This window comes from Cyrtonyx montezumae, unplaced genomic scaffold (genome assembly GCF_038088225.1).
Source record: "Cyrtonyx montezumae isolate F1298 unplaced genomic scaffold, pur_monq_1.0 scaffold_39, whole genome shotgun sequence".
In the NCBI taxonomy this organism is placed as follows: Eukaryota; Metazoa; Chordata; class Aves; order Galliformes; family Odontophoridae; genus Cyrtonyx; species Cyrtonyx montezumae.
In genome coordinates this window covers 1,155,673-1,183,468 of record NW_027072044.1, presented here as the reverse complement: position 1 = coordinate 1,183,468, position 27,796 = coordinate 1,155,673, and the positions used below count along the sequence as shown (strand labels likewise).

General features: G+C 57.2%; 3 protein-coding genes across 4 annotated transcripts; 2 read left to right on the top strand and 1 right to left on the bottom strand.

The window, feature by feature from the left end:
• The first annotated feature begins 404 nt into the window (after positions 1-404).
• On the top strand, positions 405-4,643 carry CREB3L3 (cAMP responsive element binding protein 3 like 3). 2 transcript variants are annotated; one of them, XM_065745919.1, is made up of 10 exons: positions 405-564; positions 1,554-1,681; positions 1,787-2,042; positions 2,258-2,373; positions 2,758-2,889; positions 2,985-3,091; positions 3,184-3,252; positions 3,367-3,451; positions 3,800-3,896; positions 3,974-4,643. In XM_065745919.1, the coding sequence occupies exons 1-10, from the start codon at positions 420-422 to the stop codon at positions 4,318-4,320; spliced, it is 1,482 nt and encodes a 493-aa protein (XP_065601991.1). In that variant the 5' UTR covers positions 405-419; the 3' UTR covers positions 4,321-4,643. The 2 variants fall into 2 exon arrangements, with proteins under 2 accessions (XP_065601991.1, XP_065601992.1); XM_065745920.1 differs by having other exon boundaries at positions 434-564; positions 2,761-2,889.
• Positions 4,642-11,897, bottom strand: SIRT6 (sirtuin 6). The gene is made up of 8 exons (XM_065745938.1): positions 11,791-11,897; positions 10,895-11,022; positions 10,409-10,591; positions 8,319-8,378; positions 7,648-7,743; positions 6,739-6,819; positions 6,256-6,379; positions 4,642-5,580 (listed from the first exon to the last, which is right to left on the bottom strand). Exons 1-8 carry the CDS (start codon positions 11,854-11,856, stop codon positions 5,245-5,247), a joined length of 1,074 nt encoding a protein of 357 aa, XP_065602010.1. The 5' UTR covers positions 11,857-11,897; the 3' UTR covers positions 4,642-5,244.
• A 2,087-nt stretch (positions 11,898-13,984) lies between these two features.
• ANKRD24 (ankyrin repeat domain 24) lies at positions 13,985-20,407 on the top strand. Its single transcript, XM_065745882.1, has 19 exons — positions 13,985-14,053; positions 15,064-15,194; positions 15,285-15,373; positions 15,693-15,757; positions 16,018-16,075; positions 16,151-16,221; positions 16,412-16,518; positions 16,603-16,790; positions 16,941-16,966; positions 17,121-17,213; positions 17,469-17,573; positions 17,681-17,725; positions 17,826-17,924; positions 18,005-18,077; positions 18,188-18,309; positions 18,382-19,569; positions 19,689-19,826; positions 19,899-19,964; positions 20,112-20,407. Exons 1-19 carry the CDS (start codon positions 13,985-13,987, stop codon positions 20,187-20,189), a joined length of 2,811 nt encoding a protein of 936 aa, XP_065601954.1. The 3' UTR covers positions 20,190-20,407.
• Positions 20,408-27,796: the final 7,389 nt, after the last annotated feature.

Below are 27,796 nucleotides of genomic sequence, written 5' to 3'. Positions count from 1 at the left end.
CCTTTGTGCCTTTGGTCTGCAGGGAAACTGAGGCACGGAGGATGCAGGTGGCAGCCGGGCCAGCCCTGGGTATGAGGAGCAGCGGGGATGGACGTGTTATGGAGCAGCAGCATGTGGTAGAGTCCAAGTTGACATCTTCCCCAGATGCTCTCAACACCTATAGGGTGTGATTAATGCTGATACACTCATCTGAAAAAAAAAAAAAAGAGAGAAATTACCCCCGAAATGGGTGAAAGTTCATGGGCAGATGCAGAGCCTGGACTTCGCCCATCAGCCCAGGCCCCTCCTGCCCCGCTCGGCAGAGGAGGACAAAAACATTTGGCTAATGAGTTACGGAGCACCGTGGGCCTTCCCTCTGCCATTGCGTACCGCCGGCCCCTATCAGGACGCGGTCGATTTTGCAATCTTGGACACTATTTATGTGCTGTTGGAATTTAAACTTTGCCACTCGGGTCAGGGCATCGCGGAGGAGGAGGTGGCCAGGCTCAGTGTCCCGCACACCAAGGGAGTTCAGAGGCCAGGACGGATCCGCAGGCTCCCCGCTAGAGCTGGGGTCTCATACAGGTATGTCCTGGCTGCCAGTGCTTGGCAGGGCCCTGGGGGCAGCAGTGAGGCTGTTGGCATCACTGGAAGGATCAGGGGTAGAGAGTAGGGTGCAGTTTCCCTCTTTTTCCCGAGCTGGCTGGCCAAATGTGACGTTAATGACAGCCAACCTCAGTCTCAGCTCAGAGAACTCTTGAGGCAGTGCTCCTGAGGCTGTGAGGTCGGTTGGGTGGTGGGCTGGGTGGGTTGGGTAGGTTAGGTCAGTTGGTCAGTGGGTTGGTGGTTTGGTCAGTCCGTTTGTCAGTTGGCCAACAGCTTGGCTGTTTTCTCTCAGTAGATTGCTCAGTTTTGCTGGTTACTCAGCCAACAGCTTGGCTGTTTGATCTGTCTTTTGGTCACTTCCTTGGTTTTGCTAGTCAGTTGGCCAACTGGTTGGCTTCCTTGGAGTCTGTGGGACTGGAGGAGCAATGGGGACCCCTCCTTGTGGCTGGCCAGCAGCCTCCTCCCCTCCATTTGCCGCACTAAATGATTAACCTGATCTTCCCAGCAGTCACACATCCCAGACAGGGCCAGACAACTGAGCTGAGGTTCAGGTCTGGGTGCTCCTCCTGGTAGGGTTGGGGAGGCACTGCCATGTTCCCAACTCCCTGTATGTTGTGCAGACATACATGTGTTCTCCCTCCTGTGTGCAGGCATGTAGGGCTTGGCCAGGTGTGCTCACATGCTCCAGTACAGGTTGCAACGTGTGCGTGCACATATAGATTGCACAGTCATATCCTTGCACACACCCAGCTGGGCGTGCATCTACACGATTGTGTACACCTGCACACACACACACACACGTGACACATGTGTGGATACACTTCCTCGTGGTCCCACACCCATCCTTGTGATCTTTGCTCCCCCTCAACAAGCTGCCCCGTGCATCAGTGTGTCCCTAAAGTTGTGAAACCTGGGGGAGAGGCACAGGGATGATCATGGGGATGGAGGCTGACTTTGCCTCCTTGCAGCCATGGCCTCCGCTGTGGGCAGCCTCGACAGCATCGACCTGCTGGACCTCCTCTTTGATCGCCAGGATGGAATCCTCCGTGGTGTGGAGCTAGGGACGACATCCCCAGGCACCTGGCATGAGAATGGGGTGAGCCCTCAGGGTTGAGAGATGGCCTTACCTTACAGGAACACTGTGCAGTGCTGTCCTGTGGGTGGCCAGCAGTGATGGTGACTGGCATTTGTATCCCCACAGCGTGCCAAGGATGGCGAGGACTTCCTCAGCTCCATTCTGGGCTCTGGGGACTCGGTATCAGACTCGCCCAGCTGGTCCCCAGGTGTCAGCGACAGTGGAGTCTCCGAGGACCCCCCCTCTGATCAACTCGATAGCCCCCCTGGGTGCTGTGATGGAGGGCTCAATGAGGCTCCATACACCTTTACCAACTCCTGCCAGGTTCTGACACACCCTGGGGGCACCGGAGCACCCCGCCCTGAGGTCTCCATTGACCTGGGTGAGCCATGGAGACAGACTGGGTGGAGGACGGGGCTGGGAGCACTGGGAGGGCAGGGGGACACTGGGGAGCTAAAGGATGGCGTGGGAAGTTAAGGGAGCTTGGTGGGATGGGAGGTTTGGGTAAACTGGAAGAATGGAGAGGTATGGGGCACAGAGGGGAAGCTGGGGGGCCAAGATGACACAGCTGACAGCTCTTACTCACTCCTTACCCAGATATGTGGAGCCCTGGCTTCTTCCTGGAGGAGGGCCGAGGCCTGTCGACCTTCCCTGCGCCTGCATCCTGTACCCTCACTGTCAAGGATCTGCTGCTCTCGGGCAGCTCCGATGCCGTGAGTCCTCACCACCGTGTTCCCTCCTTGTGCCCAGCCCTGTCCCTTCCTAGATGCCATCCTCATTCCTCAGGCACGGTCCCATCTCCATCCCTGTACCTTTCCTCATCCTTTCTTCTCTCTGTCCTTGTATCTTTCTTTGGACCTTTGTCCTTCCCTCCCTCCTTATCCCTGCCACTTCCTGGACCACGATCTCACATTCCTACCCTCATCCCTCCCTGTCTCTCCCCTGCTTATTCCTCTTCCTGAACCACAGTCCTTTTCCTGTCCCTTCCTGGATGTCATCCTCAACCCTGAACCATGGTCCCCCCACCCGTGATCCTCTGGGGCAGGCGTGGGGTGAGCCTGCAGCCCGGGATCATCACCCAACCCACGGTCCCACAGCAGCCACAGATGTCCAGCACCATGCTGAGGCAGGGCCAGGGGCAGTTCCAGGAGCTCGTGCTGACAGAGGATGAGAAGAAACTGCTGGCAAAGGAGGGGGTGTCCCTGCCCACACAGCTGCCCCTCACCAAGGTGAGTCCCGTGGTTCCTGAGATGGAGCAAGTGGACGCTGTGTGCGGGGGTCCTGGCTGCCCTAATCCCCCCCCTCGCCCCCCTCATTTCTTCAGTACGAGGAGCGGGTGCTGAAGAAGATCCGTCGCAAGATCAGAAACAAGCAGTCAGCTCAGGAGAGCCGCAAGAAGAAGAAGGAGTATATCGATGGGCTGGAGAGTCGGTATGGCCTCCGAGCCCCTGCCCCAGGCTGGCTGGTGATAGGCACACTGCTCGGCTCCCCTCAGACCTCACGTCCTTCTCCCTGTCCCCCAGGATGTCAGCGTGCACGGCTCAAAACCAGGAGCTGCAGAGGAAAGTCCTGCACCTAGAGAAGCAGAACTCGTAGGTGTCTCCAGAACACACCAGGGACAGAGGGGCAGGTGAAGGGGTGGTTGAGAGTCTGCTGGGAGGTGGATCCCAGATCTTGGGGTTGTCGTGCACTCTCTCTGTCCCCAGGTCTCTCCTGGAGCAGCTGAAGAAGCTCCAAGCCCTGGTGGTGCAGTCAAGCAACAAGGCAGCACAGACAGGGACCTGCATTGCGGTGCGTGGAGCCTCCTCCTTTTATCCCCATTCTCTGCCCCAAATATCCTCCAGGGCTCCTTGCTTCAAGGGAGCAAGAAATCAATGGAGGAGTGCTGGCAAGGGTGCATGGAGGGATGGGTGTGCTGATGTGGAAGGATAGATGCTCCAGGGTCGGGTGGATGAAAGAAGGGATGGTCGTGTGTGTGATGAAGGGTGGATGCATGGTGTCCTGCCAGGGGCACGTGGGCAGAGAGAAATGGAGGGACACAGCCCTGGTTCTGCCACCAGCCCCTTCTCCAGGAACCATGTCACAGAGCCTGGTCCTCCTCCAGCACCACACACAGTAAAACCACCCCTGTGCCCCCAGGTCCTGCTGCTCTCCTTCGCACTCATTGTCTTCCCCTCCATCAGCCCTTTTGCCCCTAGCAAGGCTGAGACAGGCGGTGACTTTGGACCGGTGCGAGGTAAGGAGGGCTGGGGGGGCCATGCTGGGGCTACACAGAGGGCCCTACTGCTAACTCTGACTCTTGTTTGTGCTCAGTTTTCTCCAGGTCCCTGCATAACACAGCTGCCTCCCGTGTGGCTTATGCACAGCCCCGAGCTGGGGATGAGAAGCCCCCAGAGCCACTGTGGTCAAAGCCCCAGGGCGAAACCGAGACGCTGCACAAAGCCTTTGGAAGCAGCTCCTTCACTCCACACCTCGACAAAGCTCCCTCCAGAAACAGCACAGCACCACTTGCCTCAGAGGGGCTCAGCCAGAGCGATGGGGACCGAGCTGGCACTGTGCTGGGGGATGACACTGCACTGCACCACAGCCTGACATCGCTCGCTTGGACCGAAGCTGATCACAGCAGACCCACGGTGCTGGAACCAGCTGAGGAGCTTTAAGCAGCACCCAGGGAGACTGCAGGGGATGCAGTGGGGTGGTTTGGCACCCCAGCACCTATAGGACGGACCCTTGGGGTCGCTCTCCAGGCACGGACAGATGCTGGACCAATTTGGCTTTGCTTCTATCTGCGAACTGGGAAGAGATTATTTCCTATTGGCCTTGCTAGGAGGGAAGGAAGGGGCTGCCCCTGCCTGCTGGGTACAGCAGGACTTGGGGAAGGGATGTGGGTTCGGTCAAAATAGGATGGGGTACCCACAGGAGCTCTGGTCTGGCTGGATGTTGACATTGCAGCTTAGTGGTTTTGTTCTCTTTTTTTTTTTTTTTTTAACAAACAAGCTTTATTTTCATCTCTAAATAAAAAGTATTTTGGAAAAAAAAAAAAAGAAAAAATAAATAAAATTCATCTGCCTTAATTTATTACAGGGTGATGCACTGGGTTTCAAAGACACCTTGGCTGTTGGGTTCAAGAGCTCCCTGGCTCACAAGGTGGAAGCAGAGCTGGGAACCTTGACCAGACCCAGACCACACTGCCCAGCAACCCACGGGCACAGCAGGAGGCAGAGAGACCAGAACACCACCCCACCACTGCCCAGCCCTGGCTCTGAGACAGCAACACCTGCCTGATCCTGTTGTGTCTCTTCCCCCAGCATTACCTACCCAACACTGAGCACCCTGGGCCCTCTGAGGTCTGTAGGACACAGCTGAGCTCTGCAACTTCTCTTTACAGATCAGGAACCATATAGAGCAGGAAACATTCTTCCCATGCTAGCAGGTGCAGCTGCCCAGACATGCATGATTCAAGTGTTTTTAATACTTACATAAAAAAGAGACAATGCTTAAGGATATATATATATATATAAAAAAAAAAGTTGGTAGGAAAAGTGGCACAGACAAGTTTCTAATCAGACAGGGAACAGTCTGGGTCAGGTGAGGAGAGGCTCTACCTTCATCTTTTTTGTCAGTGGTGGTCCTGTGTCCGGACTGGGACACTCCTGCTTCAGACTGTCATGGTGCTCCACCAGCGTGGTCCCAAGGTCAGGGCACTGCCCAGCTGTCCCGTTGTGCTGGGAAAAGGGCTCCTCCTCGAGCAGCCCGTGAGCCTCGGGCTTCAATCTGTAGAGCTGTTCAGGCTCGGCAGAGTCAGCACTTTCCACCACCACTGGCCCTGCCCACTCTGGGACTTCCAGCCCCAGGTGCTTCATCAGTTTTGTCATGACATCATCGACGTAAGCATGAATGCGCAGGTCAGCCTGTCTGTCCTGGGGTAAGCAAGGACAAATGTGGCATTAGAGGGACAGACACGATGTACAGGAACAAATGTCTGTTCTCAGGGAGTGCCTGGGGACAGGGAACTGGGCAATGGCTCAGCTGCACGCAGACTCCAGGGCTCCTGCCCCTGGGACATCATCTGTGAAGGAATACATGCTGAGACCGTGACCCCACCTGACAGTGCTCTCTGGCTATGCTGCAGGCTGCTGGGGCTGTATCCAGGTGCAAATAGACAGTGTGCACCTTTAAATACAGCCCAGCAAAGCAGACAGAAGAAGCAAAGCCAGGCTAGCAAGCCCAGGTCAGAGTGGGACAGGGACAACAGAGCACTAGCAAATCTCAGAATATGCCTAGCTCTGGTTATTCAAAAGATGCCTGACGATTAGGGCACCAAAACCAGGGCTAAACATGAGCCAAACTCCCTTGTGCCATGGCAAAGGTTATGTGTGTGCAATTATTTAATTGGACATAATTCACCAGAGCATACACTGGGCTTTGTGCTTTTTTTTTGTTTTTTATCATGTTCTTGATACATACCTTCCCATTTCTAGGAAGCCCAGCCTGCCACTTCTATATGGCTGCTTGGGAGGGGACAATGTGCAGGGAATGAGTGATGGGGCTGAAACAAGTGAAGGGAAAAGAGCAGCAAGGATGCTCTCACTCACATGCTTTGTTGCTTGCAGGTTGACTATGACCAGCTTCCCTCCTCTTTTCTTTGTGATCAGTGGGAGGTTGCCACTGGGTTTGATCTGCAGAGAGGTCCCCAGTGTAACAGAGAGATCAGCTTTCCTGCAGGGAGGGGATCAAATATGCAAGACAGAAAATAAAAATAAAACAAAAAACATAAAACCATGATCATTTGCAGACTGCTCCAGCCTGGGCTCTAAAAGCTTCCATCAGGAAGCAAAGCTGTGGTCAGAATTTGCAGCACTTTTCCTTGGTTACTTCCTGGGGAAAGAGCTAGGCATTACTGTCTTCTGGATACTGCCTCAGGTCTGCAAGGTCTTATGCACAAACAAAACCACGCAGGGTCAGCCTGAGGCCTGCTGTGGTACTGGCAGAATGCAGAGGGCACAGGCACCCTCCTGGGTCACTGAAAGCTGCAGCAATCAGCAGTCAGGATGGCTTGAAAATTCTAGATTTGGTACCTGCAGGCTTCATCTGCCAGTGTGAGGTCACGGTCGGGCAGGGAGTCTTCCCAGTCCAGAATAGTGTCTCTTAACTTCCCTCTAAAAGAAATACAGGGACCACGGTTACTCTGCAAGGAATGGTCAGCAGAGATGCCTGGGAGAGAGGTGACAGCTCCATGACCCAAACCCCCCTGTCACACCTCCTCAGCCCAACACTGCAAAGGTATGGGAGAGAGCCCAGAGCAGTTATGTGGACTCACCAGCAGGCAAGGGAAGAAACGTAATTTACCTGTGTGAAGCATTTTGTAGATGGTGCTGTGATGCCACCAAAAGCCATCAAAGCTGCTCTCTCTCTCTTTCTGTTCATTGCTGGTGTGCACCTTTAGTTCCCCAGATTCAGAGGTGCATCAGCACAGCTCTGCCCCACGTCCTGCAGCCCCCCACCCTCCAGCTCAAACTCTGCTGTACACAGAGGGAGTGTGTCTGGATGTCACATCATATCAGTGCCCCTCTAGCTGTGGAGCTGAAGGTGCTGCCTACACTTCCCTACAGGAGATCTGCAGCATCAGGGCAGGGTAAGGACTGCACCCTGCTGGAAGGGAAGGGCCATCTCTAAAGCTACAATCCTACAGCAGTGCGTTCTCCAGCAGCAGGACATGTTCAAATGATCAGCATGGGAAGATACCCAAGAGTAGGCTGCATGGTTAGGAACTTCTCAAAGGCTGGGACACTGGCTACCTCTCCTTGCATTCAAAGATATCCTGTGCAGCCAGTGCTGCTTATTTATTCACCTGAACCTGAGGGATTGCTGGCTCAGCCCTAGAACACAAAGTCTGAACATCAAAAATCATTCACTCCCACCTCCCAGGTCCTCAGCTGTCCCCTGGGCCAGCACCTCCACTCCCACAGCTGCCCCAGCAGACGTACCTGCAGGCCCGTAGCCCTCGTGCTTTGGTGACACTGCACAGCCTCCCTGTTGGCTTCAGCCCCATGCTGCCCACGACAGCATCCCTCACGTACTGCCTGCACACACAGGAGAGATGGTGCTATTCAGGGTCAGACATAAAAGCAAGGCTCACAGCAGCCACATGCAGGGAGAGGGCACAGCTGTGAACTGTCCCCACAACGTGGCACGTTTCACATCGCAGACACCTGGGAGTGGAGGAAGCAGGTGAGGGCTCAGAGCTACAAGTAATGAGCTGAGCACCTAAGTCCTTCATCAATCTCAACCCACATCTCTACCCAGGTGCTGCCTGCAGCAATTTCCCTTTCAGGGAGCTCTGAACAACAGCTCCAGAGCCATGAAAGTCTGCTACCATCCAAGATGGAAAGCCCAGCCTGCAGCAACCTGCTCTTACCTCTCTAGCAGGCAGCCCTGCTTGCCACAATGAGCAGAGGGTTTCCCAGGCAACGAAAGTCTCTCAAAATGTTTATTTCCCACAGTATGACAGGGCTTACAATTCAGGTGGGACAGATCTGTCCACGATTCCATGCACTCTGCACTAGGGACCTGTCTGACAGGCAGCTCCAGGTCTGTGCAGGCCCTCCATCGTTCCCCAGGACAACAACAAAGCCCCCACCTGCTGCTGCCCACGTACTTGCCACATTTCATGCACTCCTCCACAAACATGTTCCCATGGAGCTCAGCCAACTTGTTCCTGTGGGAGAAACGGCAGTGATGAATGGAGGCTCCCTGAACCGCAAGGAGCCATCACACGCAGGGCATGTGAGATCTGCTTGAGCATTTAACACAGGTAATACTGTTCCAGGGTGGTTTGGGAAGAGCTGTCCCTCTTGTGGGGCAGAGGAGACCCAAAGGACATGTTCAACCCCTGGGAAGAAACCTTCTGCACCCATTCCACTTCTATCATGAGAACGTTATGCTACGCTTGCCACAGTTGGGACCGAGAGGAAAGAAAGCATATCCTGGCTGTTTGATTTTAAATGCTTCCCTCCACAGCAACAGCTCTTTTTCTATTCTGCCCCAGTCTCAAACCTTCTTTGTGCCTAGCAACAACCTGGATCTTTGCTTTTCTCAGCACTCAGTGTTTTTCTCTTTGTCCTTGGAGAGCCTCATCCCTTTGTCACCCTTCTTGTCCAAAATTCTCCCCAAGCTCAACACCAACCTCAAAGTACTGAAGGCAGTGGAAAACAAAGCCACACTCTCCCCATGTTCCTATAAGCCTCACAGTGACTGGAAACCTCCAGGACTAACTTGATTTCCACAACGTTGAACAGCTTTGGCCCCAGCTGAGGGGCACTTTCTTATGCACATGCTTCACTTGAGTGGAAGAGAAATGCTGAAGAAGAATGTGAGCCAGTGGCACCAGGCTGAAGGGAGCACAGATAAGTCATGGTGATTATTTCTTATTCTTTTTTCCAATGTTGTTTCATTTGAAAAGGCAAATGCAGTGCCAGGAGCATGAACTAGGCCTCAGGGTTTTTAATAATAGGAAAAACTCTCTTGAGGCAGCTCTCTGCTCAGACCATGAAGGCTTGAAGCCATCTGAGAAATGCATCTTCTCCCAGATCCCAATCAAGCTCCTCATTCTCATCCTAACTTCCTTCACTCTATTTCCTTACTTGAATTCAACTGCTTTCTCTTTCTCTTCCAGGTAGCTCCAACAGTTTAGATTACAAGATAATTACCTGCTAGTCTCAAGTGCTGGAAATGGGTTCTTATCACAAGCTGAAGTTTCTTGAAGGGAGAAGAACCTGTTGCCACAAGTGCTAATGCAAAGGCAGGTTCCTTTGAAGACAACTTGGAAATAGCCACCACACTGCTAAACACACTTCAGACTCCACCCAAGCAGAGATGGGATATCCCTTACCCTCAGTTTCCACACATCACTGCTTCCCACAGAGGGAACAGCACTATGTAGGACCCCAGACCCCACTGCAGCTGGCAAAAAAATCAGAGCCTGCAGCCAGTAAGTTTGGTCAGTTCCTACCACAGCATTCTCTCTGCCCTGGCACTCACAGTTTTCTAAGTTTATCTAGAAGCAAAGTACCCTCTAAAGCTATATTTGGCCAGTGCACAGTTTCATCACTGGAGCAACATCCACTTTAACTGTTTCCTCTCTTGAAATTCAGTTTAAGCAAACCCTAAAATAACACTTCTAACAGTGCTGGTAAAACAGGGCAACAGGCACTTCTGTAGGAGCAGTTCCCCATGCTCCTACCCTCCCTTCTGTCCACTCAACTGTGTGCAGAGGCAGAGGAAAGGACCACGAGTCCTGAGCTGGGATCTGATGTCTCCTGTTCCCCGGGCAGTTGCATAGTGCATGCCACTGCCAGCCATAGCTGCATCACTGACAGGCATCAACACACAACAGCCCAATGCTATGGCCTGTTTGTTCTACCTGGCAGCTTCTGGTTGTACTTATAAAGAGTATCAAATGACACTGACTTAACATCATCACCCTCCAAATCACTTCCATAACCTCTCTTCCCTGAATTCAAGCTGGTTTGCATACTTCTTCCCTCACTAATGCACTCCCTTTTATCAGTGGGCAGACAGCTTCTAAGCTCTCTCTGAAACTCAATCCCCAATGTAAAGAGAGAACTGGCTGGTGTGTTTTGTCAGGGATGTTTGCAGATGCATGCACACGAGGCCACACTAATGAGGTAGGTAGAACAGCCATGCTTTTGGCAGTTGGGACAGACAAAAGAGACCTGGAGGCAGTACCGTGGAAATCCTGAGCGCACATGAAGGCCATCCACGTTCTGGCTGACCAGGAATTTCAGGATGCCAACTCTTTGCAGTTCCAGAAGTGCCATGTGAGTCTTGGAGGGTCTGGCGTTCTCAAAGGTGGTGTCAAATTTTGGGGAGAGCCCCTTCTCTTCCATAGTCCAGACACCATTGGGCCCCCTGCAGCAAAGGGACAGAAGAAGTAATAACCGAGATCTCAGGCTCTGCTAAGATGTTTGTAAATGCATCCCAAGCCCTGTCAATGTAAGCAAGGCACTGCTAAAGCAGGGCCACACGTTACTGGAGATTTTTGTTTAACATCAAACCAGTGCTCATGATAGAAAGGGTAGTTTCAGCTTGATACAGAACAAGAGTGGACAGGACATGACAGGATGGCTAGCAGGAAGCCCAGTCTAGATGGAAGATGGACTCAGAGGAGGTGCTGTCCCCCCACGCCCCCTGTGTGCTGCCCACTGCCTTTACCTGAAGTCAGGAATGCCCGAGGAGGTGCTGATGCCAGCCCCTGTGTGGAACACCACATTGGAAGAACTCCTTATCAAGTCTGCCAGCTCGCACACCTTCCTCTCCAGCTCTTCTGGTGGATCAAAAATCTGAGCAGAAGAGACAAATCCCCACAGGAATGGGGACGTGCAGAGATGGGTGCTACGTGCCTCCTGGCAGGCCCGAAGAGCCAGCAAACTACAATTCTGTCTTATCCACAATGAAGACTCCTCAGGGAAAAGCAGGTTTCACATAGCTTAATGAGAAATACACATAAAGAGGGAAACAGCACTGTATATACCATCCCCACACAAGCTAAAAGGCTTAAAACAAGCAGGATAGGGGACACCGGTGGATGGGGTCATGGGCCCATCCTGCTTTTTGGCGTGGCATGAAATTTCATTTCCACAGGATGGTTTTTCTGGGGACAGGGGTTCCGGCCCCTGCACGGCCCCAAAGCTTTTCTTTTTTCCCCAAAGCTTTTCTTCATGAGTACAGACAGAGGATAGAGGTGGGGTCACTCCAGTAAGAACCCAGCAGTGCCCTTCACACTGTCACAAAGTAAAGGCGGTGACAGTGGGGGTGTCCCCGCAGACGGATGCGAAAACAAACGGGCACCCGAGCGGGGAGGTCCTACCAGGGTAAAGGGCCGACCCTGAGGAGCGAAGCCACGCTGAGGGACACAGAGGGGAACACAGGGTGGGAGCGGACACAAAGCAGGAGGAAGAAGGGAATGGAGGCGGCGAGCTACGAGGCCGGGACCGGAGCACCCGAGGGCCCCGCGGTGCCGGAGGTCCCCGTGGGGCACAAGGCCCCGTTGCCATGGAGACCTCGCAGGGCTCAGGCCATGCCAGGCGACCCCGCCGCGCCGTGCTCACCTCGGGGAGACCGCACTTGCCCTTATCCGAGTAGGGCGAGAGCCCGGCCGCGTAATTCACCGCCATGGCCCGGCCCGGCCACCGGAGAGCTCATTGTTGTCGGTCCGCGAGCGGGCGGAAGCGCGCAAGGAGGCCGCGGCATCAGGGCGCATGCGCAAACTCACGCCTAGAAAAGGCCGCGCCGCCATCTTTGTGCCTGGCAATGGGGATGCGTGCCCTCACCTTGCCAAGGTGTATCCCCTATAAAACACAGCCCTGGGAAGGGGAGAAGACACGGGGTGTTGGCAAGGGTGTGCCTCACAAAGGCAGGGGGTGTCAGTTGCGCTGCTCCCAGCCATGTCCTACACTGCCTGTAGCCTCAGGAGGAGCTGGGGAGGCAGGTCATAGAATCACAAAACAGCTTACATTACAGAGGACCTTAAAGATGATCAAGTTCCACCCCCATTCATTGGGCAGGGTTGCCAACTGCCAGGTCAGGCTGCTTAGGATCCCACCCAGCCTGCCCTTGAGTGCCTCCAGAGATGGGGTGTCCACAACCTCTGGGCGACCTGTTCCAGCACCTCACTGCCCTCGGAGTAAAAAACTTCTTAACACTTAACTTAAAGGGTTGTGGTGCTTTCAAACCCTCCTTCCCCTCCCCTGAGGCTCACCGTGGTCCCCTTGCTCCTGAAGCTGCCCTGTGCTTGGGTGCTGGGTTTTAAAGGGTGCCAGTGCTCCCCATCCATGCCTGGTGCAGGGCCCTCCCATGTTCCCCCCCCCCCGGCTGTAAGTAACCCAATGCCACTGTGTAGCCCCCCCCCCCGCACTGTGCCGTGGGCCAGCAGCTGTGAGATGAGGGACGGACAGGGCTGCCGGATCCACAGCAGCAGCAGAAAGGCCCTCAAAGCTGCCACTGCCCTCTGTGACAGTCACATCCCCAGGACCTGACCCCACGAGGCTCTCAGGCACAGCCATCGGGTGTCCGGGTGCCACGGGATTGGGACTGGAGCTGCCATGAAGAGCCTGAAGGCCAAGTTCAGGAAGGCAGACGTAAGTGCTGTCCCCAAAGGACGTGGGGATGTGTCCTGGGTTGTCCACAGGGATGTGGGGACGTGCCCCAGGATGTCCTATGTTCCACATGGGTATGGGGACATGGGGACCTGACTCGGGATGCTCTCGGTTTCATGTGGTTATGGGGACATGGGGACCTGCCCTGAGTGGCCACTAACCACGGCTGCCACTGGGATCATCGGTGGGAGCAGGGCAGAGCAAAGGAGAGAAAGGCAGCACCAAGGAGAGGTGAATGTGCCCCAGAACCTGTACGCATTTCTGTCCCATGGGATGCAGGGATGGCTGCCAGCTTTCCAGCTGCCACAGCCGGGTTGGGTTCCCACCTTGGGGACAGCGAGTCAACTCTCCTTAATTATTCAGCACCAGACTGGCACCATGCTGCAGGTTCCTGCTGTTCACCAGGCTGGGAGGAGGGTGACAGTGCTGTCCCCACTGCCTATGGCAGCACCATGTGGACGTGTAGTAACTGGGGGGCCCCCACACTGCCTGCTGTGCTCAGGGTGCTCTGTGCCTCAGTTTCCCCACAGTGCTGTGAGAGGGTAGGGCTGAGGGCCTCCATTCGGTCCCGCAGCCCCTAGGGGTCTTCTGGGACAGATGCCAGGGATCCCTCCATATTTTGGGGTTCCCTTCTTGCAGGAGGTCACTATTCCCCTAAGATTCAGGCAGGGGGTCCTGTGTAACCCTCCTGGCCCCAGAGTGATGGGAGTCTGTGCCCCCCAGGGCAGGGTTCAGGTTCTACATCCTTCCTCCTCCTTGGGGAGCTGGATGCAGGCAGTGGGAGGATGCTTGTCCACGTAGTTTGGGGATGTATCTTCCCCTTTCCTTGGGCACAGGGTGGGAGAGCTACTCCCCCCCTCCCCATCCCTTCCCACTCTAACTGGGACCAGTCTTGGTGCTCGGTGGGATCTCGGTACCTGCTCCGAGGTGGGGATGCAGGGATGCGGGGATGCAAGGATGCTGAAACTCCGGTAGTGAGGAGGGAGGGCAGGAAGGAGGGACGAAGGGGTGGCAGGAGGCGGATCCCGGCTGCCACTGCGGCAGGACCCGGCCCCCACCCGGGCGGCCGTACCGGACCGACCCATGGTCCGGGGTCCGTGTCCCGGAGCCTCAGCCAGCCCAGCCCAGGCAGGGAGGCAAGGGATGCATGGCTGCCCGCCGCCTCCTCCTCAACACCATGAAGCAGATCTGCCTCTGTGCCGCTGCCTCCTTTGCGGTACGTCCCTGCCCTTCATCCCCGCTCCCCTTCAGTCCTTCACACGGGGTAAGCTGTGTCGCCCCCACCCCGCCCGAACCCCCTCTATTCCCAATTCTGTCCCCGGGGCTCCGCTGCCACCTCTCCGAGCTGCTTTGTCCTTGCAAGACAAAGGGGCGGGGGTGAGCACCACGCTCCCAGTTTGCCCAGTAACTCTGGGAGTTACCCCATGTCAGGGTCCGCTGGCCCCATAGGACAGCTGCCGTGGCACAGAGCTCCTAAATAGCGCTGGGCATCAGCTGGTGAGGGGCAGGATGTGAGCAGGTCCCAGAGGTGACATCCATTTCCCAGCCGCAGCCAAGCTCTGGTTTGTTGTCTCAGGCTGTGGGGTGAGCCCGAGGCTTCCCACACTGGTCCTGCTCTGCTGTGGGTCATTCTCTGAGGATGGGGTGTGTGGGGCCACCGGGCCAGCAAACCCTCACCTAGCTCCAGTTCTGCTCAGGAGCAGGGGAAGCATCATGCCCTACACATCCTGGGCTGCTGTCATCCCCAGAGACCTGAGCTCACTGTCAGCCCTGCTTGCCCTGACTTGAATCCTTCCTTGGAAAGGAGAAAATCAGGGCTGGGAATGGAGAGACCCAGGCAGGGACAGGGCTCAGGCACCCTTGGGTGCTGGCTGTGGATAGCATCAAGGTCCCTGGGGTGGCAGGAACAAACCCTGGGGTGGGGGCAGTCAAGGAGCATAGGGTTGCTCCCAAATCTTGGAATGGAGCAGCTCTGTTACTTCCTCTGTCTGTGAAATGCAAACTGGTTGGGGGGCGAAGGGGAACCTCATTCTAGTCAGCTCTCCTAACTGAACCCATCACACAGCACCCCTGACACTGCTGCAGCTGGGAAAGTGCACCCAAGAAATGGGGTTGGGGATGGGTGGGAGATAGCAGGGGATGAGATGAGGATTGTCACCCATACCTAGCTCAGCATCCTACTAAGGATAGCACAGGGATCACAGCCTCACACTGGCTTCATTGCAGAGTCAGGACTGGACCAAGAACGATGAGAAGCTCCTTCAAGCTGTGGACTACAACGATGCTGGGAGGGTGGCATCCCTCCTCGTCCGCAAGGGCCTGGTCCCCACCAAGTTGGATTCGGAGGGCAAATCTGCGTAAGCACTGACCTGTGTCACCAGGGCTGCAGGGCTGAAATAAGGCTTAGGTGAGAGATATGGGTCCGACAGCTCTGGGTCTTGCTGCAGATTTCATCTGGCTGCCACACGGGGGAATGTGGACTGCCTTGATGCCATGCTGGCTCACGGCGTGGATGCCATGACCAAGGACAGCTCGGGTGAGGGCATGGTGACCATATACCCATGTATAGTGCTATGGTACACCCTGGGCCACCAGTGCTCCCTGGTTCTTCCAACTCTTTTGGCAAGTGTTGAGGCTGAGGGGACAGAGGTGACAGCCACACGGACTGTATATTGTCCCTACTCCCTGTGGGGACTCAATCATTTGACTGAAGGTGCTCCTGTGGGTGTCTCATTCCTATTTAACCTCAGCCCAGCATGTCCCACTGTGTGCTCACCCATGTGTCCCCCAGCTGATCCCCTCTGCGACCAACCCACTGTCTGTCCTCTAACCTGTTTGTCTGTCCTTCTCCCCAGGTTACACAGCCCTGCACCTGGCATCCAAGCACGGCCACCCACAGTGTGTGAGCAAGCTGCTGCAGGTACTGGGGCTGGGAGGGAAGGTGCTGGTATCATGCCACACTGAGCCCAGCACCTTAAGGGCAGCCTCAGAGTGGTGCTCTCTGTCGCTGAGCAACCTTCCCTCAGTGGTAGTGCTGCTTGGCATGGTGGTTCCTGGCTTTATCTGGCACGGTATGATTTGGGGCAGCCCAGCTCAGCCCTACAACCATGCCAAGTAGCTATGTGCTTGCACAGTCTGTCTGTCCCCCATCCTGCTGTAACACAGATCCTCTCCCTTCAGGCCTCCTGCCCTGTGGATGTAGCTGACAGCAGTGGCCAGACAGCACTGCACCATGCAGGTGAGTGGGGACAGTGCCAAACCCGTCCTGCTTGCATCCCCCCATCAGGCAGCACTCAGCCTCTGTCCTCCACAGCAATCAGTGGCTGCATATCGTGCTCAGAGATCCTCTGCGATTACAAGGCTTCCCTAAACATCAAGGACAAGGTGAGATCCTTCTGCTCCTCAGCCTGTGATACTCTACAGAGCAGCAAAGATCTAGGCTGGGGCTACCTCTGAAATGCAGCTGCTTCTGGGGTGGAAAACAAATGGGATGTGGAAATCAAGCAGCAAGCTGCCCCAAAGTGGGGTATCCAAGCAGTGTCCCCACAACCTCACATGATTTATCTCTGCCCAGGGTGGCTGCACACCGCTGATCCTTGCTGCCAAGATGAGCCACTCAGAGCTCTGCCAGTACCTGCTGCACCGTGGTGCAGCCATCAACAGCCGGGACCTGCAGGGGAAGTGAGTGAGTCTTTGCTGGTGGAGACTGGGAGCACGTGGGGAGATGGATGGTCCTCTCACCTCTGCTCCCACCCCTCTGCTCAGGACAGCCCTGATGCTGGCCTGTGAGAATGGCAGCGTAGAGACCGTGGAGGTGCTCATCAATGCTGGTGCACGGGTGGCCTTGGTGGACTCGATGGGCCACGATGCTGCACACTATGGCCTGGCCACGGGCAATGCTCTCATCCAGCACTTCCTGCAAGAGGCAGCTCAGCGCCAGTCCTGGGCCAGTGGTAAGGCAGCTGTATGTTCTCTGTGAGTGCATGCCACTGTGTGAGCACACCAGAGGTCTCCTTGGACCCACTCTGGCTCTGCTTGCCACGCCCACCTCCATGATCTCCAAAACCTCCCTGATTTCTCTTTCTTCCCACTTTGATCCACAGAAGAATCATCTGAGAAGACATCCCAGGTGAGGGCTGCCAGGCCTGACTTTTAGCAGGGCTGGCCTTGCTCCTGCCCACTGCCCTGGGGTGGGGTCCTTGGGAGCTCTGAGGCTCTCCAAGGTGGTGGTGCTGGACCAGGAAGGAGGGAGATCACTTTGGGTGTGATGTCCCTCTCTGCAGACATCTTCACCCAGCCAGTCAGCAGGCGGAGAGAAAAGCAACACCCCAAGGAAGAGGAAAGCTCCCCTGCCTCCCCCAGGTGCCCCCAGCCAGGTAAGAGACAGGATCCTTCCTGGCACAGGTATAACTCCACACCTGCAGTCAGCATGGCAGGCACAAGGCAGCTGAACTGTGGCCCATTCAGAACTCCTCCACCTTAGCCCACCCTGGGGGCTGCATGGGGGTCCCTGCCTGCATTGGAGGAGGTGATCATGGGTTTGAGAACGCAGTGGAGGCCACAGTGGGGAGTCTGGGATAGGGATGGGCCCACAGCATCACATCCTGAGGCTGGACAGCTCTTGCCTGCAGGAGGACCAGGATGCTTACGAGGAGATTGTGCGGCTGCGGCAGGAGCGGGCACAGTTCTTGCAGAAAATCCGGGGCTTGGAGCAGCAGGAGAAGGAGAGACGAGAGGTAATGGTGAGGAAATATCTCATGGGGAAGATGCCACCCTATCACCAAGGATGGGAGGGATGAGGACAGCATTTACCCCTCCCTGTTGTCTCTCTGTGTCTTGCTAGCAGGCAGAGCTGGACAAGGGCTCCCTACGCTCCATGGAGAAGCAGGTGAGGCCAGTGTGGGGAGGTTGTGGGCAGCCTTGGCTGTCTGGGGGGTCCTGGGGGTGCCATTGGAGAGCGAGGGGGACCCCTGTGACATGCTCTGCAGATCCAAGAGCTGGAGGAGCGGCTGGCAGCACGGGAAAGAGAGAAGGAGAGGCTGGGCAAGGAGGTGGAGGCTCTGCAGAGCCGCTTGTCCTCGCTGGAGGTGGGCATAGGCAGTTGCTGGCAGCACCAGAGGCCAGGCAGGATGTGCAGCATCTGACACATACTGCTCTGCACCCCTAGAATGAGAAAGAGAACACGAGTTATGACATTGAGACACTGCAGGACGAGGAGGGAGAGCTGCTTGAGTTCCCAGGTAGGGCCCTGCTGGACTCCCAAGGCCACCGTGGGGCTGTGAAGCACTCATGGGTTCCCAGCAGTGTGGAGCAGCCACACGGGCATGACACCATCATCTGTGCTGCACAGGAGCAGAGCTGCTGCTCTCCAAGAAAACTCTGAGCCCTTCAGCTGAGGAGCTGCTGGCCACACTGCAGGGCCAGGTGCAGTCCCTCACCATGCAGAACAAGGAGCTGAGGGAGAAGATACAGGCAAGTCACCCTCCGTCTGCCCATCCCTCCTTGGTCTCCTGCCCGCTGGCAGCCTCACCATCCCCTCAGCAGGTCCTGGAGAACTTCGAGCGGGATGAGAGTGACCCATCTTCCCCCGGGGACTTTGTGCCTGCCAGCCTCTACAACTCTCTCAAGAGGGAGCTGGAGAGGCTGCGGGCTCAGGGCACAGTGGGGCTGGCGGAGGCTGAATGTGAGAGGCAGAGCCCCGGCTCAGAGCTGGGCAGAAAAGAGAGCAAGGAGCAGCGGCGTGCTGAGCGGCAGCCCCAGACCCGGAGTAAGCACGAGCTGCAGATCCCACTCCAGCAGTTTCCCTCCAGCCCCGAGCAGGAGTGTGGCACTGAGCTGGCCGAGGCCCGGCTGGCCCTGAAGCGGGCACAGGCAGCGCTGGAGGAGCGGGAGCAGCAGGTGAGGGAGCTGCAGGGCCGCTTGGAGGCTGGTGACCGGGATGCAACAGCCTCGCTCAGGCCCTCCCTGGAGGAGGCATCGCAGGAGAAGGCGGCTCTGCTGGAGCGCTGCAGCCGAGCAGAAGCGTTGGCGGAGGCGATGCGACGTGAGCTGGAAGCCAAGACACCGAGCTGGCGGGTGGGCAGTGCGCCCGAGCTGGAGCCAGAGCAGCATGTGGCCGAGCTGGTGCAGCAGCACAAAGAGCTGACAGCTCAGCTGGGGCAGCTGCAGGAGGTGCTGGGCCGCAGGGAGGCCGAGCTGGATGCCCTGAGAGAGCAGCTGGCCGCCCGGCCGGTAGGGAGGCAGGAGCACGAGGAGGTGCTGGCCCGGCTGCGGCGGGCACAGACGGAGGCCAAGGGCCAGGTGTCAGCGGAGGAGCACGCTCGGGCCACGGCAGTGCTGCGGGAGCAGGTGCAGGAGCTGCAGCAGCGGGCGGACCGGCTGCAGGCTGCGGCGGAGGCCAAGGGACGCGAGGCTGCGAGGATGGAGGCCGAGCTGGCGGCGGCGGTGCCTCGAGGGGAGCACGAGGCCGTGCAGGAGGGGCTGAGGGCCGAGGCGGCGGCGTTGAGCCAGAGGTTGAACGAGCTGTCGCGACGGCACGAGAAGACGTGCGAGGAAGTGTTCCGGGTGCAGCGGCAGGCGCTGTTCATGAAGAGCGAGCGGCAGGCGGCCGAGGAGCGGCTGGCCGCCGTGCAGCAGCAGCTGGCCGAGGCCAGGGATGAAGCACGACGCCTGCAGGACCTCCACGGCCACGCTGAGGACTCGGCCCGGCTGGTCAGGGACAGGGATAGGAAGGTAGGGGATGGGGAGGAGGAGGAAGAGGGGTGGCAGCGAAGGCACGGCAATGGGGAGACCCCTGGGAAGGTGGGGCTGAGTGGTCCGCTGGTTCCCCATAACTGCGATGCGCTGCACAGATCACCGAGCTCTCCAAAGAGGTCTTCAGGCTGAAGGAGGCCCTGAATGCTCTCCCTGAGTCCCAGGGAGTGCTGCAGCCCCAGCATGATGCTGCCGCCATGCAGTCCAGGATCCGGGCGCTGGAGGAGAAGCTGGCGGTGGGTACTGGGGTGCCCGGTGGGTTCCCCAAACCCCTTGCCCCAAGCACAAGCCTGCTTGCTTTCTTTCAGGAGATGGAGCTGCAGCACAGCAAGGTGATCAAGCTGTACCGGAGCCACCTGCTCTACGCAGTGCAAGTGAGCTGGGGACACGGCTGTGGGGACAATGCCATAGGGCACCACCGCACCATCCGTACCAGTGCCCTGTACACGTGGGTGGCAGCAAGGGGCCGGATCCAGGCACTGCCAACTCACTGAGCTCCCAAATGTCCCTTTTTGCCCCAGGGCCAAATGGATGAGGACGTGCAGAGGCTCCTGTGCCAGATCCTGAAGATGCAGCAGCTGCAGGAGCAGGGCAGATGAATCCCCACCAGCCGAGACAGTACCACAGGGACCATGGGCACAGCCAGCAACCTGCCAGGGGGGTCAGGCCCATGCTCACACCCTCACGGCCCCTTTGCTTCTCTGAGCAGCACCCTGGTGCTGGCAAACACATCCCCAGTGTTCACCTGGCACTATGGGGTCCCGTGCTACCCCCCACACTGCTGCACGCACCCCAGCACAGTAGCAATAAAGTATTTATATTCACAGCACGGGATCATTTGTCTCGAGTTGGGATGAGGATGGGCACGTGGGTGATATAAAACACAGAGTCGGAAATGAGGATGTTGGGGATTTAATGCCATCATCTCCTTCAGCCCCAGCGCCCCCAGAAGGGAGCAGGTGACCACAAAGGAAGAAGTGGGGTGGGAAAGGACAAAACCCTTTCAGACAGACACAAAAAACTGCTTCCCTGAGGCCTGGTGCAAGCAGCAATCCCATGCACAGGGATCCCTGTGAGGTTAAATTGGCCTGCAGGTCCCCACTCTTGTGTCAAAACACACCCCTGGGTGAACAGCTCCATCCCAAAGGCTGGAAGATGGCACTGCAGACAAGCTGGGACAATACTGCTGACTTCTGGGATCAGTCAGCGGGCTGAACCTCTTTCCCCTCTATAGGAACTCACACTGGGTGAGATTTGCACGCTGAGTGCTTCCCCAGTCACTCAGCAGCTAGCACTATAGCGCTCCCGTGCCGGCTATCTCTATGGTAGTAGGTCCTCCAGCAGCCGCTGATCTCTATGGTAGTAGGTCCTCCAGAGCTTGCTGCGCATGTGCGGGGAAAAAACCCCGGAAGTAGCGTCTCCTCTTTTTAACCGCTCTGCGCCGCCAGTTCTCCAGTCTCTATGTTCTTTGGTCCTCCAAGCAGCACAACGTCTGCACCCGGAAACGTAAAAGCGATATCTGCTTCTCGTAACTACTGGAAGGGGAGATGAACAGTGCACCCCACGATGTTTATTGTTTATTTCCGCTTTTTTATCCCCGGGAACGGAACGCTTTGTCCCCCACCGCCCACCGCGGCTTCTGATTGGCTCATCGCGTCACTTGACTGACAGGCACCCGCCCCCTCCTTGCGCGTGCGCACTAGTGTTACGATATTCGCTGCTGCCACCTAGCGACCATAACTCGGTACTGCAGGCGCAGTGTTCGGGGCTGTTCCCTCCGTATTTTCTCACTCACTTCTGCTGTTTCTTTCTCTCACACGACAGAGAGCTCTTCGTCAGTTCTCCGGCATCTCAGCCCATCTCCATCCTGTTATCTTTTGATGAGACACCATCGTCAGGACCGACCTTGCGAGCACTTTGCACAAAGCCTGGAAAAGACGAAGGCCTTCTCAGGGAAAACAGCTGCGCTGATTAAAACCGAAATAACCTCCATGCCAAAACGTTGTTCACGTGGGGACGTGTGAACAGCACCGTTCTTGTGACCTCCACGGCAGCAGGACAGCTCGTTCCTCAGCGCTGGTGTGCAGCAGCCTTGGGACCACTCCCACTGGTACTACCGAGCTTCCTGGGAGCTGCTGAACACGCAGATTTCTTACCCATCCCCAACAGCCATCGTGTCTCCTCGCTGCGCTTCGCCGGTAAGCAGCCACGTGCACAAAGCGCGGCGATACCGCTCCGAGAAACGAGCACTGCGCATGCTCACGGCAGAAGCGCTACTCCGCATGCGCGGGGCAGTGCCTGCAGTACCGCCGGCGTCCTGCAGGGGGCAGCAGAGAAACGCTCCGTGGCCGTACGAGGGAACAGCGGAGCACCGAAACGGAGAGCTAAGCGTGGGGGAAACAGCATCGGTTCAAAGTGAGAGGGGAAAATCAACTCCTGCCGCCCAGAGCTCATTGCTGTACTTCAGAGTGCCCTGCAGGCTTTTCTTCCTGCCTTTCCCACGCTTTCCCCAGGTGTCCTCCTTGCTCTGCCCTGTTATTCCCCTTGCCTTCCTCTCCATTGCTCAGGCATTGCTCTTCCCTCATCAGTATCAAATCCTGACACACTGCCACTCTGTAAGAGAGTTATCCAGTCGGGTTGTATTGCCTCGCTACCAATCATAACCCCTAAATGGCTGTAAGAACCTGAGACGTGCGCTGCTTCTGGGGTGGGCTCAAGGATTTTTCTTTTACAGGCTTGTTCAGCATTCTGGGATGGATGTAAGGGTTCGGGGTTGGGGTTTGGGAGCAGCATAGGAGGACCTGGTGGGAAGAGAGGGTTAAAGGACTAAGTAATGGGGTTAGGGTTTGAGAGCAGCATAGCAGGACCTGGTGGGAGAGAGGACTGAGTAATGGGGTAAGGATGATCCTCAGTGTGGGGGTTGGATTAGGGTTATGCCCATAATTTTCCCCAGCCCCCCCTGTGCTGCATGGCATTGTCCCCAGGCAGCTCTATGGAGCTGTGCAGCCGTTGCCAATCAGTGGGGGATGAAAGCTGGCGCTGCCTAAAGGCAGAAAAATTAAATGAGAGAAGCAGCAGCTTCTAGGCCAAGCAGGCAGCCCGGCTCTATCTTTCTCCCTCCCCAGCACACTGTTGTTGTGGTGTTTGGGAGCACCTGGTGAACCCCACGTGGATTTCCTACACCCACCATTCCCCTGGGAGCGCCCACCTCCTTCTGCCCGAGCCATGGGTGGCACAAACTCCCCATAAAGCCCCGATTGTCACCGTCCACGTGCAGGGTTTGGAACGCCGTCAGGGCTGCTGGCTCACCCCAGCCTCTTCCCAGCAGCCAGCATTTGGCATTCCCCATCCAATCCCCTCCGTGCAGCTGCACTTGGCCACAATGGTCCCTTCTTGCAGCATCGCTGCACCGGGGCCACCTTCCCCCCATGCCCAGAGCTGGGAGGAGAGACCTTCCCTGGTTGGAGTGAGGCAGAAAAATCCACACTTGTACGTGGGCCAAGAGTTGGGAGGAGAGCCCCAAGCAGTCCACACTCGAGCACACTGCAGGCTAATTCTGCTGCAGAGGGAATGTGCAACCCAACTGGGAGAGACTTGGGACAGCGCTGGAGTGTTGTGGGGAGAGAAAGTGGGGAGACCCCAGGGGAAGCCCTGCTGGGCCCTCAGGTGTGGGGTCTGGCTCCTGGCTCCTGCAGTCTGGAGATGTGCTGGAGGTTTGGGCTCACTTGAGCGCTCTTTGATCCCTCCCAGCATCGTGTGCTCTGCTACAGTGCGCTGCAGCACAGATCCTAATGAAAGAGTGTAGGTCTTATCCGTGCTATTAAGGTCCTCTGGGTATGTAAGCAAAGCAGCCAATGTTGATGGGGAGGAGACAGAGCCAGGCTCTGCCTGGCTCTGAGCAACCAGAAGCTGTGCTCCCCCGGGGGTGCACTGCATCACTCAGCCAGCCCCAGGTGCCCCAGTGACATTGCTGCCACCTGCTGACCCCCACGCCCCCCCAGGACACCCTGGCAATGGAACATCAGCATGCGGTCCCCAGGAACTGCTAATTGGAAGCAGCAGTGGGAAGTTTTGTCGTTAACACATGGGACTGATAATTGCTGTGTTGCTGTGGCTGTGCCCTGGGAGCTGCCAGAATGCCAGTCCCTCAGGCTCCACGAACACCCCATCCGTAATCACAGCGCTTTCCCTGCATGCAAGGAGCAGCAGCTGCATCCCTGGGGATGGATCTGTGCACCACAGGGGGAAGTGCAGCCCTCTGAGGAGTGGGGCACCCCAAACCCATCAAGCTGGAGGCGTGATGCTGGGATGTGGTGCTCACCCACTCGGGGTAGGGGCATCTTTGGGGTGGCAAACGAAGGCCTGTGAGGTGTGAAAGGTGCTGAGCTTACAGGTGTCCCTGGGGTGGCACCCCAACATCACCTTGTCAGCATGGGGACACGCTGTGGGGGAGTCCCCAACAGCCTTAGTGCTGGGGACCCCCCCTTCTACAGCTGTGCCCCAGAGCAGAGGGGCTGTGCAGGTCCCCAGGGCTGTGTCCCCGTGCAGCACTGTCCCCATCCACCCAGCCTGGCTCTCCCCCTGCTGCACATCTGTCCCTGTGCTGCAGCTGGAGCTGGTGCCTTCTGCCTTTGTTTGTTTGTTCACAGTACAGCGGCTCCGAATCATTAGATAATTAACGCTCCGGAGAAGCTGCCGTCAGGAAGTGCTGTTCCTCCAGAGACACGTGCCGTCCTCCTGGGTGGTTTTGGGAGGGGGACGCCCAGAGAGGGGGCATGGACCCCATCTTCCATCCTGGGGTCAGCGGGCAGGGGTAGGATGGACCCACATTGGGAGCATCACCCGCATGGCCTCCAAAAATCCAAGTGCTGGAGGCTGAGCCCATCCACCCGTCACTTCTGAGCTGCCCAGGAGCAATGGGAGCTCCCGGACACAGCACTGCCTCTGTGCAATGAGTATGACCCATTTACCTGGGCTCGTTAGCACAGTGAGAGGCTGCTTAATTTGAGGCTGAGAGCTCAGCACGTGCTGAGCACAGTGCCCTGGGCACTCTCTGGCCGGGACAAAAGGGAATGTGGGTTAAGCACGAAGCATTGCACTGCTGCACACAGAGCCCTGCTCCACTGCACCGCGAGGATGGAGCAATTAGCTAATTGCTCCGCATTCCCGTGGCAGGGGACATGCTCATGTTGTACCCTGAACTTATCTGCTGCAGAGCTGCTTCTAGGGGTGCCCACCCTGTGGCTGCTCGTGGTCAGTCTGCAGCAGCAGCAGCCGTGGGGGGCAGAGGGGGCTCAGGATGGAAGGAGGGGGCACAGAGCTCTGTCCACGACTGATGGACCTTAAACTTCAGTGTCACTCATGCCCTGATTGTGCATTGCAGGGGGGGTTGGGGCAGCCTGAGGGTTGTGCTGGGGCTGGGTGAGGTGGTGACTGCTGTGTGATGTCACCACGAGCCAGTGTGACAAATGACATCATCAGACGGGGAAAGCCTTTCCTATGGTGCTGCAGGACACGGAGTGCTGGGGTACCCCAGCGCAGTGTGTGACGTTGGCAGAAGAGTGGAGAAAGGGGGGCTGGGCTGAATGAGAGTGGGGCTGGGATGGCACAGGCTTGGGGAGTGGGGAGAGGAGGAGGAGGTGGAGGAAGATGAGGCTGGCACAGAGCAGTGCCACCAGCTCGTGGACACAGGTCCCGTCCTTGCGCTGCTGACATATTGACTGACAATTCTTAATCAAGTGGATTATTAATTAGCAGAAGAAGCCGGCTGCTTAATCCTCCCCATCCTTGGCTGGGCTCGGAGCCGGGAGTTTATGCTAATCGCGGCTGTTATCGCGGCGATGTCAGCAGCTGAGGCCAAGGCTGACAGGAGAGCTCGGCGGCAGCGAGATCGGTAATTGCAGATTTAATCAGCTCTAATGTTTCCTGAAGCCACCACGCGCCCTTGTGCACAGCACAGCCACCCCCGTGTGCTGCATCGCTCCCCACTGCTGCCCGTGGTGACAGTGCTGTGTACACGGCCACGTCCCCGCTGTCCCCACCCCCACTGACCCTGTGGGTCCGGGCCACACCGCCTCTGTGCCAAACTGGGGTGTGAGGATGGGGCTGGGGACCGTCTCCTCCGTTCCCATCTGATGCTGTGTTTCGGAGCAGGAGCAGTGTTGGTCCTCATCATTGTCAGCGCTGAGCTCGCTTCACATCGCGTCTGTCGGTGGAAATCTCACATCCCTAATTAAAGCTCAACGCGTGCAGCGTCGGTTCCCCGGAGACGCTTTCCCTCTCCTCCCTATTTCCCGTCAAGATCAAGGGGATAAACTGATGCTACCGTTAAAGTTAACGACAGAGGCAACGAAGGGAAGTGCTGACAGCCCCGCGCCGGCAGCGGGAGCTTCTCCGGGGTTGGGACAGCAGCACTGGGGGATGATGGTGACCCAGGAGTGGTGGTAAGGGTAGGGACAAAGGGGGAATGAAAGATGTAGGTGAGATGTGAGGAGGAAATTCTTTGCTGGGGGATGCTGAGGCCCCAGCACTGCCCAGAGTGGGTGTCCCATTCCTGGTGGTGCCCGTGGTTGTGGTTTCTGGGCAGCTTGAGCTGCTGGGAGGCACTCAGCCCGTGGTAGGATGGGGCCGGTGGGGCTTTGGGATCTTTTCCAACCCAACCCAACCATTCTACGGTTCTGTGGGATGAGGATATTGGATGCAAGGTGAGGGCTGCTCAGTGCTCAGCTCCTCGAGGAACTCTTGAGGAGCTTCTGCCCCCAACATGGGATGTGAGCAGGACATGTCCCAGCTCCGTCCCCAACACTGCTGGGGGGAGCCCAGGGCCCTGTATGAGCCTCCCCCTCCTTGAACCCCATCACGAGCCTCCCTTGGCTGAAAGATGTTGGCCATCTACCCCTCTGACCCCTCTGCTGCACGGGGCTGAGGGGGGGCGAGCTGCACGTGGTTGGGTGAGCAGCACAGTGCTGCCTTCCCTGCAGGCAGCCGGGGTGGGGGGGGGTGGTTGGGCGAGGGGGGGCTGCTGCTGCTTCACATGCCAAGCAATCTCATCCCAGGCATCTGCGTTGCTCCCCGGCTGCCAGCGTGCTGCTCGCAGGGGTGGGGGAAGCTCTGGCACCGATCAGTGCCCACATCTCACACCCCGCTGCAGCCAGCCGTGCCCCGGCCACCGTGCCGGGGAGGTTTCCAGCCCTGCAGGGAGGATTGCACACAGGCGGGTGCTCCCTGCTGTCTCGCATGGCTGCTGCCTGCTTAATTGCGCTGAAAGCACAACAGATGGCAGAATGGCTTCAAGATGTTCTTTTGCAACACTGAGGTGCTGCCGGGCTCCCTCGCTTGCTTTCCTCTAGCACCGAACAACTTCATAACGTGCAAATGGGGGGGGGGGGAGGGGGAATGGGGAGAACTGGACCGTGCCTGAGCTGCAGTGGGACCCCGCTCCTTGCTGACCCCAATGCAGCGTGGCACCGCTGCTCCTTGTCCCCAGCAGCCGGGCTGTGGGCAGCTGGGAGGGGAATTAAAACATTTGCTACCCCAACAGTGCCGTGCTTTCTTCCTGTGATAATCCCCAGGCTGTGCTGCCCTTCCTTCCTCCACCTCCATCACCTGCCCCATCCTCGTGCCACGCAACTGCCTTTGACACTGCACCCAGTGCTGGGCCATGTGCCGACGGCAGCTGGGGACAGCACATGGGGTGGGGGTGGGGGGGATCCATGTGGGGCCAACCATTGCCTCTGGTTGTCCCCCAAAAAGCATTACCCCACCACTGGCACCAGCACCAGCCCCCAGCTCAGCTCTGCCACCACCAGTGCCCATTGTGGGCCACCAGTTCTGCCCCAGTGCCCAACTCCTCCACCTGGCTCCCCCCCCCCATCGCCAGCACACCGGGACGACGCGTATTAACACACGTGTTGGATGCATTATTCATAAGGCAGGTGACCTCATTCATTCAGATTGATTTTCCTCTGTGTCACTCCAATTTCTGCTGCGCTCCTGGAACGGGCGGGCAGATGGAGCACTGGGTACGGGGCTGGGGCAGAGGGTCCCACCCTGGGGACAGGACAGGGATTGCTCTGCACCTGGCACATCCAAAATGCCCTTTGCTGGCTCATTAAGGGCTTTTTCCCCTCTTTTAATCACCGGAGAAGGGCTGATCTCAGGTGTGTCTCTAAGCATCCTCATGCTGGGGGAGACAACAGCTTTGTGC

Excerpts from the sequence above, each read along its gene's own strand:
- CREB3L3 (XM_065745919.1), top strand. The coding sequence starts at position 420 with ATGTGCTGTTGGAATTTAAACTTTGCCACTCGGGTCAGGGCATCGCGG. Across the intron at positions 1,682-1,786 it reads GCACCTGGCATGAGAATGGG|CGTGCCAAGGATGGCGAGGA; the intron begins GTGAGCCCTCAG and ends GTATCCCCACAG. Across the intron at positions 3,092-3,183 it reads ATCGATGGGCTGGAGAGTCG|GATGTCAGCGTGCACGGCTC; the intron begins GTATGGCCTCCG and ends CCTGTCCCCCAG.
- SIRT6 (XM_065745938.1), bottom strand. The coding sequence starts at position 11,856 with ATGGCGGTGAATTACGCGGCCGGGCTCTCGCCCTACTCGGATAAGGGC. Across the intron at positions 8,379-10,408 it reads GTGCGCTCAGGATTTCCACG|GAACAAGTTGGCTGAGCTCC; the intron begins GTACTGCCTCCA and ends TTTCTCCCACAG. Across the intron at positions 6,380-6,738 it reads CTGGCAGATGAAGCCTGCAG|GAAAGCTGATCTCTCTGTTA; the intron begins GTACCAAATCTA and ends CCCTCCCTGCAG.
- ANKRD24 (XM_065745882.1), top strand. The coding sequence starts at position 13,985 with ATGGCTGCCCGCCGCCTCCTCCTCAACACCATGAAGCAGATCTGCCTC. Across the intron at positions 19,827-19,898 it reads CGCTGGAGGAGAAGCTGGCG|GAGATGGAGCTGCAGCACAG; the intron begins GTGGGTACTGGG and ends GCTTTCTTTCAG. Across the intron at positions 19,965-20,111 it reads ACCTGCTCTACGCAGTGCAA|GGCCAAATGGATGAGGACGT; the intron begins GTGAGCTGGGGA and ends TTTTTGCCCCAG.